The 13,055-nt window shown below is 44.0% G+C and overlaps 1 protein-coding gene across 2 annotated transcripts in view; it reads left to right on the plus strand.

Annotated features, from left to right (window-relative positions):
• EIF6 (eukaryotic translation initiation factor 6) overlaps window positions 1-3,343 on the plus strand; it is a 70,237-nt gene extending 66,894 nt beyond the window's left edge. For both annotated transcript variants that reach the window (XM_069243834.1, XM_069243835.1), the window contains one exon: window positions 867-3,343. In XM_069243834.1, the coding sequence (XP_069099935.1) occupies window positions 867-876 (10 nt within the window). In that variant the 3' untranslated portion in view covers window positions 877-3,343. The remainder of the gene's footprint in view (window positions 1-866) is intronic.
• The last annotated feature ends 9,712 nt before the right edge of the window (window positions 3,344-13,055 follow it).

Raw genomic sequence — 13,055 nt, forward strand, 5'->3', positions numbered from 1 at the left:
TGGCATATACTAGGAATGGAACGCGTGTCCCTAGCACTTACCTGGATACTTCGAGAGCTCAGTCAACAATTTACTTTGCTGCTGTCAAGTGATTTTTATGAACTGATGTCCTAGATACCTATGCATGATTTGGGGAACGGGTTGACTGTGTTTAACCAAGTTATATCTCCTGCTGTGTACTACAGCTAAGGTGGGGAAGACCACGTATGGCCTCCCTGTTGTATGTGAGATTGCCATGATGGAAGGCTATTGAGGGGGGAAAAAAATAAAACAATAAAAAATTTGAACCATAAAATCGCATGCTCAGCCCAGCCAGGGACTGTATATGGAGAATATTACATAAAATGGACTACTATCATATACAAATTTATCTCCGCTTGTGTTTACCTCTTTTTCATTCGGGTCAAAAAAGGGGATCTCTGTAAAAATAAGCAGGTGTTTTTTTTTTAATGTTTTATTTTATTATATTCTTTCAGTTACTCTGGACCATGATAATGAAAAGGAATTTGGCCTTTGTGCTGCAGTAATAAATGAGACGGTGTACACTTGTTATGTTTGTGGTGTTTGGCCTAATTTATTTTCATTGGTGTTGCATAGATATGTTTTTAGATTTTTACTTTAATTTGCCACATTTCCAAGTAGATTTTGCTTTACTGGTATACAATTAATTAGTTTGTCTTTGAATGATATGCAAGGCAAGGGGGTTGAGTATAGGAACCTCAATGTAACAGTTACATTTTAAAAATGTTTATTAAAATATTATTTGTAAGTCATTCATAAGGTCTATTTTGTTTACATTCAGAAGTTAATTTTGTACATAAGTGAGAATAAAACCTGCAATCTAAAATATTTTTGTTTCTTTTTAGTTTAACATAAGAAGTCATCGTACAACTTTATTTGAACATATTCTCTGCGAGATGTATGTTCTGCAAAACCGTGTACTGATTCTGTTCAAGACTACAGCTTCAACCTCGTATCCGTCTTCACTGTTAAATGGACTCCTTCTGATTGTATTTTTGAAGAAAATAGGCCGTTCTTTTGGTTACTGTAAAATGCAGCAAAGTAAACTCCCAAATCCTGTGGAAACCTGTTCTACCTTATTGCCTTTTACAGACTTGAAAACATTTCTTTGTCTGTTAAGCGCTAGCATAGTGTGTAAGCAGTAGATATGGCACTTAAAAAAAAAAAAAAGTGTGAGGAATGGATTAATGGTGCTTGCTCATGGCCTAAACTACATATGTAAAACTCATGTCAGATCACCCTGCGTCCCATGCATCTAAATGAAGACCCGTTATTTAATCAGACTACTAGACACATTTACTCATGGTGTTGCTTACTGGAACATCTCTGCTTTCCCACTGTTTGTATTTAAGAAAGAAAAGAAAAAAAACACATTCCCCAGCTTGTGATCCTCCATACTATACTGCCTTCATGTTGTTTCAGCTCCCAGTCAATGGCAAAAAAGAAATCGGGGGTAGGAGCAGCAAGAGGATAAATAGGGAGTTAGTTGTGAGGTCGTGTTCTGAGTGTGAAAAATATTTGTGATTTGTGCCCTATTTTGTACCTTCTTCAGCTGATCTTCAGTATTCCAGTGAGGCTATAGAAGTTACTAATTGGGTCCAAAGAAAGCTAATGGTATTTATGCTGTTCATAATTCTGCATCAGAGTGGGCACTGGTGTATGCAGAGTAGCATTCACAGTCTTGACCCCGCCTTTGGTTGGCCCAGGGCTAGAAGTGGGAAAGCTTGTTCTTGATTTCCATTTTTTTCTGTCTTTTGAACTAGTCCAAATGGCCTGCGATTTTGTGTTGAGAGAGTTCTACTAAATGGACCTTTCATTTGAAAATGCTTAGCCAAAGCTTTCCTGTGTTGCTAACATCTCTTCGGTGGGTATATATACCATCCCTATATTGTCATTGAGAGTCTCTATCTTGAGCTGGTTCTGTGAGCCACTGTTCAAGATTAAGATTCTCTACCAATGAGTAAAACGTTCATTAAACTCAATGGAGTTACATTTGGAACACAGTTCAACATGCAAAAAGCTTGACAATGTTCCAGAAGTCAGCATTCTTAATTACTGATGGGCTCTTCATATCACATAATTTATGTCACTAGGGGCCTGATTACAACTTTGGAGGCGGTGTTAACCCGTCCCAAAAGTGAGGGTAAAGTTACGGATATACCACCCGCCATATTACGAGTCCATTATATCCTATCGAATTCGTAATACGGCTGGTGGTATATCCGTCACATTTGGGACGGATTAACACCTCCTCCAAAGTTGTAATCAGGCCCTAGGTGTTTTATTCTGATGATTCATGTGCTGTTGTACATCTTGCTGTTACTGTAGGCGGCTTCATCAGGACTTTATCACTAACATGGAGTTCTTCACACTGGTATGATTTCAGTGTCTGTCGGTTGCTTCCTTCTGTAATAGGGGTGGGTATGCACTTAAATTTCAATATGGTTCTTTTCAGAAAAACTGTTCCTAGAGGCATGCAGTCTCTGGGCTTTCTCCTTGTCCCAGTGTTCAGACTGGTAAGGTTCCAGTTCAAACCTTTCACCTCCTCATGCAGCCTCTGGTCACATCAGTCTACCCAAACCAAGCAGCTCCAATAGCAACTTAATCTGCCCTGTTACACTTTGAAAAAACAGTTTCACTTTTATGTGGAACAATACTAATATACCATGTATTGCAACCAGGAGGACTGAGATCATGTACTGCCCAATGATGTAGATGTCTATGCGTTAAAATGATATAGAATAAAATGTGATTGTTGCCCATCTCTTTAACTTAAATAAACTTTGTGTAAATGTTTTTTAAAGATACTACCTGGTCAACATTTAATTAAAGCATTATAGCAACAATGGGCTACTGCAAAAACAGTTCTAACAGCATCAGTGCAAGGCTAGGTACATTTTTGGGTGCAGGACTCTTAGTCATTTTGTGGTGGGGATGATCTGTGATGCCCCATACATTTTTACTGTACTGGTGAAGGGCTTCAATAGACACTTTCATATATAGAGAACATGTTATTATCCACGCAGCATCACACAGTTCATAAACAAGGCCATGCTTCTGTCAGAGCTGACCCTCATGGTGCAGCTGAGAGATTTACTATCGCTCCTATGAGCCCTGCTTTTATGACTTAATAACCTTGCTTGGTTTGTACAAATGTTTATGCGGGTGCACTGTTTTTCAAGGAAGAACCTAAAATGTAGCACTTTCTTTAAAAAATCAAAACCGTTTTAGATGTTAAGTATTATTAAAAAGGTGTATGTATCGTCCAACGTAGAAAGTGAAACTCTGATATCATTTATAAATAAAACTGCTTTCTTCCAAAGTTTTATTTCGTGTATTTATAAAGTAGTAGCTTCTGAAAGGAAGAAGTTAATATTCTAGCATGCATTGTTAAGATTAAATTGTGCATCTCTTCCAAATTCTCTTAGCCTTAAAACAACATTGAGGGTTACAGGTTTTACATTTTGTCCAGTTGTTCTGCAACATCGTCAAACAGCAGTGACAGATTGCTCCTCCTGGAGACGGCCAGCGATATCTATAAAAGGTTCTCTGCAGAGTGAAAATCTGCATTACTAACCACTGAACTTGCACAAATTAATACATCAGCTTTGGACAAAGCAAAAGTGTCTTGACAACTAAATTCCTTTGTGAAATACGCTCTAACAGTGTTACTCCTCTCCGCCTATAGCCTACTGAGCGGCAAGACCAGAAACTGTTTCTGTATGTTTAAAAGCTTTACAATCCCGCTGCCACATACAAAGGTGTATGACATAAGTGTATATGGTCTATTCCCACTGTGGGGTATACACCTTACCAAGTCTTCCTTTTCTGCCAAAGTATGTGGTTCAGATCCTACTGTGGTTTGTATCCCCTGGGGAGATGTTTTTGAACTCAAATTATTATGTCATGACTTTCTATTAGGTTAGTGATGCAACATGCTCTATTTTCTACTCCCTGCCTACCCTTACCAATGGTCTTTCTGGTCTAAGCCTTCAGGGTCTAACAGTGTTTGTTGTAGTTCCATAACAATATGGTGTGGCTAAACCAATGTGTTTATGCATATTGAAACACTTAGACAAATTTTGCATAACAACAATAACTAGTGCCATAATGTGGTTGCCATTGACTTTGCTTAGCAGCAGGTCCCTAAGTTACTGAACCCAGTTATTGCTTAAAAGATGCCCGCCACCCCAAGTGTTACCATGAACTACACACATCAGTGGTCTGCCATGGCATCACTGATAGGCAACTGTGGTAATTTGGCACCAAACTATATAATCTAATATTTTTTTCCTAAAGAAACTAAGGACCATCTCTGCGAGCCCCGAAACAGTTACCATCCTAAGGACTTTTTTTCTGCAGATAAGACAGTAGCCCATTCCTGTGAAATGTACCAATGTATGCAGGAAAGTTTTACATAGCTAAGCAGATTTTTTATTTATTTTTTATTGAACCAGTAATCTTCGGACAGCTGTGATTGGAAAAAAGGCATACATTTGGTATACTTCAATTAATCAATGATACATTGCAGTTCGATGGCATCTGTCGCTGTAGATACGCATGTTCTGCAATAGCTCGCCATCTGGTGTTGGGCCGGAGTGTTACAAGTTGTTTTTCTTCGAAGAAGTCTTTCGAGTCACGGGACCGAGTGACTCCTCCTTTTGTCTCCATTGCGCATGGGCGTCGACTCTATCCTCGATTGTTTTTTTTCCGCCATCGGGTTCGGACGTGTTCCTGTCGCTCCGAGTTTCGGAACGGAAAATTAGCTAATTTCGGAAGATTTTCGTCGGTATTGTTGCGTTCGGGATCGGCGTACTTAGATTCAACACCGCATCGAAGATCGAAGAGCTCCGGTGCCCTTCGGGGTAGTTTTTCGATCCTCCGTCGGGGCCTGGTCGGCCCGACCGCGTGCTGAAGAACGCCGATGGAACGGACCCCGTTCCGTTTCTGCCCCAAATGCCACAATAAATACCCCTACACAGACCAACACTTGGTCTGCAACCTGTGCCTGTCACCTGAGCACAGCGAAGACACCTGCGAGGCCTGTCGTGCGTTCCGGTCCCGAAAAACACTCCGAGACCGTCGAGCCAGAAGACTTCAGATGGCGTCCGCACCGACAGCCCAACGGGAGTTCGAGGAACAGGAAGAGGAAGGTACCTTCTCGATCCAAGACTCCGAAGGATTCGACGATACACAAACCGTGAGTAAGACGTCGAAACCCACACAGAGACACATTTACAAGGCCCAGGGGACGCCACTGCCATCCGGCCATGGCTCCACCCATAAATTCGGTGACCGACCGTCGGCACCGAAAAAGGCCCAAACAGTGCCGAGATCGTCCGACTCCGGTCGAGACACCGGCACGCAGCCTTCTCGGGACCGAGAAAGTGCTGGAGACAAGCCTCGACACCGAGATGCCGGTGTGGACACGGCTCGACGCCGAGACAGCGGCACCGAAACAGATCGACGCCGAGAGGTTTCGGCCCCGAAAAGGAAAAAAGTCACCTCGGAGCCGAAAAAACACGCAAAGTTTCGATGCCGAAACAAACAGCAAGCGACCCAGCTTCAGGCTCTTATACAGAAGAGCACTCGCTAACTTCCCAAATGCAGAAGCATAGGTTTGAGGAAGAGCTACAAGCAACTGATGTGGACCATACGCAAAAGCGTATCTTCATTCAGCAGGGGACAGGAAAAATAAGCACCCTTCCCCCCCATTAGGAGAAAGAGAAGGTTGGAGTTCCAGACGGAACAAACACCACAACCAAAAGTGGTGAAAAGAGTTACACCACCACCCTCTCCTCCGCCCGTGATTAACGTTTCACCAGCACAAACTCCATCACACTCCCCAGCTCACACCACCATGAGCCAGGGTGACCAAGATCAGGACGCATGGGACCTATACGACGCCCCAGTGTCAGATAACAGTCCGGAGACATACCCTACAAAGCCATCTCCACCAGAAGACAGCACCGCGTACTCTCAAGTGGTGGCTAGAGCAGCACAATTTCACCACGTAAGCCTCCACTCAGAACAGGTCGAGGATGATTTCTTATTCAACACACTCTCCTCCACCCACAGCTCATACCAAAGCCTGCCTATGCTCCCTGGTATGCTCCGGCACGCAAAAGACATCTTTAAGGAGCCGGTTAAAAGTAGGGCAATCACACCAAGGGTAGAAAAAAAGTATAAGCCGCCTCCTACGGACCCGGTTTTCATCACTACACAGCTGCCACCAGACTCTGTCGTTGTAGGAGCAGCTAGGAAAAGGGCCAACTCTCACACATCTGGAGATGCACCACCCCCAGATAAAGAAAGCCGCAAGTTCGATGCAGCTGGTAAGAGTCGCAGCACAAGCTGCAAACCAGTGGCGCATCGCGAACTCCCAGGCACTACTTGCGCGCTATGACAGAGCCCACTGGGACGAGATGCAACATCTCATTGAACATCTGCCCAAGGACTTACAAAATAGGGCAAAACAAGTGGTTGAGGAGGGACAGGCCATCTCCAACAACCAGATACGCTCCTCCATGGACGCTGCAGATACAGCTGCACGGACAATTAATACATCTGTAACTATCAGAAGGCATGCATGGCTCCGAACGTCTGGATTTAAACCAGAGATTCAACAAGCAGTTCTCAATATGCCTTTTAATGAAAAAGAACTGTTCGGTCCAGAAGTGGACACAGCGATTGAGAAACTCAAAAAAGATACGGACACTGCCAAAGCCATGGGCGCACTCTACTCCCCGCAGAGCAGAGGGAATTACAGCACATTCCGTAAAACGCCCTTTCGAGGGGGGTTTCGGGGTCAAAACACACAAGCCAGCACCTCACAAGCCACACCGTCCAGTTACCAGGGACAGTATAGAGGAGGTTTTCGGGGACAATATAGAGGAGGGCAATTCCCTAGAAATAGAGGAAGATTTCAAAGCCCAAAAACCCCTACTACTAAACAGTGACTCACATGTCACTCACCCCCTCCACACAACACCAGTGGGGGGAAGAATAGGTCATTATTACAAAGCATGGGAGAAAATCACTACAGACACTTGGGTTCTAGCAATTATCCAACATGGTTATTGCATAGAATTTCTACAATTCCCTCCAAACATACCACCAAAAGCACAAAATTTAACAACACACCATTCCAATCTCCTGGAGATAGAAGTGCAGGCACTATTGCAAAAGAATGCAATCGAATTAGTGCCAAACACACAAATAAACACAGGGGTTTACTCACTGTACTTTTTGATACCAAAGAAGGACAAAACGCTGAGACCAATCCTAGACCTCAGAGTAGTGAACACTTTCATCAAATCAGACCACTTCCACATGGTCACACTACAAGAAGTATTGCCATTGCTAAAACTACACGACTACATGGCAACTTTAGACCTCAAGGATGCTTATTTCCATATACCAATACACCCATCGCACAGGAAATACCTAAGGTTTGTATTCAAAGGAATACATTACCAATTCAAGGTACTGCCTTTCGGATTAACAACCGCACCAAGAGTCTTTACCAAATGTCTAGCGGTAGTCGCTGCACACATAAGAAGGCAGCAAATACATGTGTTCCCATATTTGGACGACTGGCTAATCAAGGCCCATTCGTTCATACAGTGCTCAAATCACACAAATCAGATCATACAAACCCTCTTCAAACTCGGGTTCACCGTCAACTTTACAAAATCCAACATTCTGCCGCGCAAGGTACAACAATACCTAGGAGCCATAATAGACACATCGAAGGGAGTAGCCACTCCAAGTCCACAAAGAATTCTAAATTTCAACACCATCATACAACGCATGTATCCAACACAAAAGATACAGGCAAAGATGGTATTACAACTCCTAGGCATGATGTCTTCATGCGTAGCCATTGTCCCAAACGCAAGACTGCACATGAGGCCCTTACAACAATGCCTAGCATCACAGTGGTCTCAAGCACAGGGTCACCTTCTAGATCTGGTGTTAATAGACCGCCAAACTTACCTCTCGCTTCTGTGGTGGAACAACATAAATTTAAACAAAGGGCGGCCTTTCCAAAACCCAGTGCCACAATACGTAATAACAACAGATGTTTCCATGACAGGGTGGGGAGCACACCTCGATCAACACAGCATACAAGGACAATGGAACGTACATCAAACAAAACTGCATATCAATCACCTAGAACTTCTAGCAGTTTTTCAAGCACTAAAAGCCTTCCAACCAATAATAGTTCACAAATACATTCTCGTCAAAACAGACAACATGACGACAATGTATTATCTAAACAAGCAGGGGGGGACGCACTCCACGCAGTTAAGCCTGCTAGCACAAAAAATTTGGCATTGGGCAATTCACAACCAAATTCGCCTAATAGCACAGTTTATACCAGGGATCCAAAATCAACTCGCAGACAATCTCTCACGAGATCATCAACAGGTCCACCAATGGGAAATTCACCCCCAAATTCTGAACACTTATTTCAAACTCTGGGGAACACCTCAGATAGACTTGTTTGCGACAAGGGAGAACGCAAAATGCCAAAACTTCGCGTCCAGATACCCACACAAACAATCCCAAGGCAATGCCCTATGGATGAACTGGTCAGGGATATTTGCTTACGCTTTTCCTCCTCTCCCTCTCCTTCCTTACCTGGTAAACAAACTCAGTCAAAGCAAACTCAAACTCATATTGATAGCACCAACTTGGGCAAGGCAACCCTGGTACACAACGCTGCTAGACCTATCAGTGGTACCCTGCATCAAATTGCCCAACAGGCCAGATCTGTTGACACAGCACAACCAAAAGATCAGACACCCAGATCCAGCATCGCTGAATCTAGCAATCTGGCTCCTGAAATCCTAGAATTCGGGCACTTACAACTTACCCAAGAATGTATGGAAGTCATAAAACAAGCCAGAAGGCCATCCACCAGGCACTGTTATGCAAGTAAATGGAAGAGGTTTGTTTGCTACTGCCATATTAATTAAATACAACCATTACACACAACTCCAGAACATGTAGTGGGTTACTTGCTTCACTTACAAAAATCTAACCTAGCTTTCTCTTCCATTAAAATACACCTTGCAGCAATATCTGCATACCTGCAGACTACCTATTCAACTTCCCTATATAAGATACCAGTCATTAAAGCATTCATGGAGGGCCTTAGGAGAATTATACCACCAAGAACACTACCTGTTCCTTCATGGAACCTAAATGTTGTCCTAACTAGACTTATGGGTCCACCTTTTGAACCCATGCACTCCTGCGAAATACAATTCCTAACCTGGAAGGTGGCATTTCTCATCGCCATTACTTCCCTAAGAAGAGTAAGCGAGATTCAGGCGTTTACAATACAGGAACCTTTTATACAACTACACAAAAATAAAGTCGTCCTAAGGACCAATCCTAAATTTTTGCCAAAGGTTATTTCACCGTTCCATCTAAATCAAACAGTGGAACTTCCAGTGTTCTTTCCACAGCCAGATACCGTAGCTGAAAGGGCACTACATACATTAGATGTCAAAAGAGCATTGATGTATTACATTGACAGAACAAAAAACATCAGAAAGACTAAACAACTCTTTATTGCATTTCAAAAACCTCATGCAGGAAACCCAATTTCAAAACAAGGTATAGCCAGATGGATAGTTAAATGCATCCAAATCTGCTACCTTAAAGCTAAACGACAGCTGCCCATTACACCAAGGGCACACTCAACCAGAAAGAAAGGTGCTACCATGGCCTTTCTAGGAAACATCCCAATGCATGAAATATGTAAGGCAGCCACATGGTCTACGCCTCACACATTCACCAAGCACTACTGTGTAGACGTGTTATCCGCACAACAAGCCACAGTAGGGCAAGCTGTATTAAGAACATTATTTCAGACTACTTCCACTCCTACAGGCTGATCCACCGCTTTTGGGGAAATAACTGCTTTCTAGTCTATGCAGAACATGCGTATCTACAGCGACAGATGCCATCGAACTGAAAATGTCACTTACCCAGTGTACATCTGTTCGTGGCATCAGTCGCAGTAGATTCGCATGTGCCCACCCGCCTCCCCGGGAGCCTGTAGCAGTTTGGAAGTTACCTTCAATTAATTATATATGTATCATCTCAACCTTAAATAGGTGCATACTTAGTCACTCCATTGCATGGGCACTATTACTACAATTCAACTCCTACCTCACCCTCTGCGGGGAAAAACAATCGAGGATAGAGTCGACGCCCATGCGCAATGGAGACAAAAGGAGGAGTCACTCGGTCCCGTGACTCGAAAGACTTCTTCGAAGAAAAACAACTTGTAACACTCCGGCCCAACACCAGATGGCGAGCTATTGCAGAACATGCGAATCTACTGCGACTGATGCCACGAACAGATGTACACTGGGTAAGTGACATTTTCATTACAGAGCAGGAATGTTTCCTTGCATTCAGATTGAGGCTTTTACGGCCTTACAAGCATGTACTGCAGTTCTCGCTCCAGTCAAATTTCCCCCCCCCCCCCCCCCCCCCCCCACCACCCGTAAACCTTAATCACACCCTCTTTATTCCTGCCAATGTCCCCAAACTTTGTCCCAGGTCTGACTCCCATGCCACCACTTCAGGGGCTTGTGTTGCACCCCAATTCCTTGCTATGTTGTGAGAAAGTACCATTGTTACCCCCACCATGGTTACCCCCACTTTTGGTCTGTTTGTGAGTGTGTGTCAGTGTGTTTTTACTGTGTCACTGGGATCATGCTAACCAGGACCCCAGTGCTCATATTTTGTGGCCTAATGTGTATGCCTGTGTAGTGCCTAACTGTGTCACTGAGGCTTTGCTAACCAGAACCTTAGTGCTTATGCGTGCTCTGCTTTTTAATTTGTCACTGTAGGCCAGTGACTACATTTACCAATTTCAATTGGCATACTGGACCCCCCTTATAAGTCCCTAGTATATGGTACCTAGTTACCCATGGTATTGGGGTTCCAGGAGATCCATATGGGCTGCACCATTTCTTTTGCCACCCATAGGGAGCTCGGACAAACCCTTGCACAGGCCTAGTATTGAAGCCTGTGTGAAATAATGCACACGTATTTCACAGCCATTTTCACTGCACTTAAGTAACTTATAAGTCACCTATATGTCTAACTTTCACTTGCTGAAGGTTAAGTGCAAAGTTACTAAGTGTGAGGGCACCCTTGCACTAGCAAAGGTGCCCCCACGTAGTTCAGGGCCATTTCACTGGACTTTGTGAGTGCAGGGACATCATTACACACGTGCACTACATATAGGTAAAATCCTATATGTAGCTTCACAAACGGTAACACCGAATATGGCCATGTAACATGTCTAATTCCATGATCTATTCCAGGGCAATTTAGGGTCTCTCCTGAGGGTTCTCTTCAGATTCTGCTTGCAGGTTTCCTTCAGGAATCCTCTGCAACAACTTCAGACTCCTCTGACTTCGGATCAGCCGCAGCCAGCTCCAAGAAACTGCAACCAAGTGTCTACAAGGGGCTATTTTCTTCAGCAACCTCAGCTTCAAGTCAGCAACTGCAACATTTTCCATGGTGTTTATGCTCTTGGGACTCCCTGTCTTCTTCCTGCACCAGTCACTCCCCTGCTCCAAGCAGGCACCTTCCAAGACAACGACCGGTACCCTGGGACTCCTCTAACAGCGACGAGCATGCTCCTAAGGACACAGAGGGTGGACGTTCGACATAGACTATCCTTTGGTCCTGCTGACACAGTTTGGAGGAGGTAAGACCTTGCCTTCCCCTAGAGCGACGGTACCCCTGTGTATTGTGTCTTCTTCGCCTCCTGAGGCCTCTGTACATTCTTTGCAAAATTCCTTCATGCACAGCATGGCCCAGATCCCCAGCAATCCATCCTGTGACGCTCAACTCGCTGAGTTGTTCTCCAGCGGTGTGGGACCTTCTTTTGTTGTGCTGCATCAACTGTGTTTTGCACCTCCTTTGGACCCGGATCCTGCGACTCCTGGGTTGCTGGCTGGCATCCTGAGGGCTCTCTAAAGTGCTGAGAGCCCCCTCTTCCTCCTCACACAGAGTTGAGCCCCCAGGTCCCTCCTGGGTCCATCCAGTGCCATTTTGATTCAATACACACTATTGTCGTAGCCAAGGCTTGTTGGCGCCTTCCAACATGAAATCTCGTCTGCAGCGATCTTCACGCCGTGGGGCATCTTTTGCATCATGCAGGACCCCCCCTGACATCTTCCTAGGGTGCATTTCTGCAGTCTTCGACTAACCAGGACTCTTCTTTTACATTCTCTCCTGGGTTGGCAGGGGCTTCTGTCCTTCCTGGAACTTCTTTCGACTTCTGGACTTGGTCCCCTTCCTTTGCAGGTCTTCAGGTCCAATAATCTAGTAGTTGTTCTTTACAGACTTTGTTGGCTGCTGCAAAATCACCAAAACGAGGTGTAGTGTGTCCTAAGGAAACTTGCAGTACTTTACTCCTGCTTGTTTGGGCTCTGGGGTGGGGTAAATTACCTACCTTTACTGTATTCTTACTCTCCCAACGATTCTCTACACACTACACTTGTCTAGGAGGAAATTTGTGATTCACATTCCACTTTCTTAGTATATGGTTTGTGTTGCCCCTAGACCTATTTTCACCCATTGCATTCTACAGCATTTCCTATTCTTTGCATTGTTCTATGAGTATTTACTTGTCTAATTTTTGTAAACTTTGTGTCTAGTGTATATATTGTGTATAATACTTACCTCCAGAAGGAGTATTGTCTCTAAGATATGTGTGGTACTGTCTCACCCAAATAAACTACCTTTTATTTTTGGTAACACTGAGTATTGTCTTTACTTGTGTATAAGTACTGTGTAACTATAAGTGGTATTGCATGAGCTTTGCATGTCTCCTAGTTCAGCCTAAGCTGTTATACTATAGCTACCTCTAGCAGCCTAAGCTGCTAGAACACTACTACTTCACTAATAAGGGATAACTGGACCTGGTATAAGGTGTAACTACCCAAGGTACCCACTACAAACCAGGACAGCCTCCTACATATGTTATGCTT

This window comes from Pleurodeles waltl, chromosome 7, assembly GCF_031143425.1.
Source record: "Pleurodeles waltl isolate 20211129_DDA chromosome 7, aPleWal1.hap1.20221129, whole genome shotgun sequence".
NCBI lineage: Eukaryota > Metazoa > Chordata > Amphibia > Caudata > Salamandridae > Pleurodeles > Pleurodeles waltl.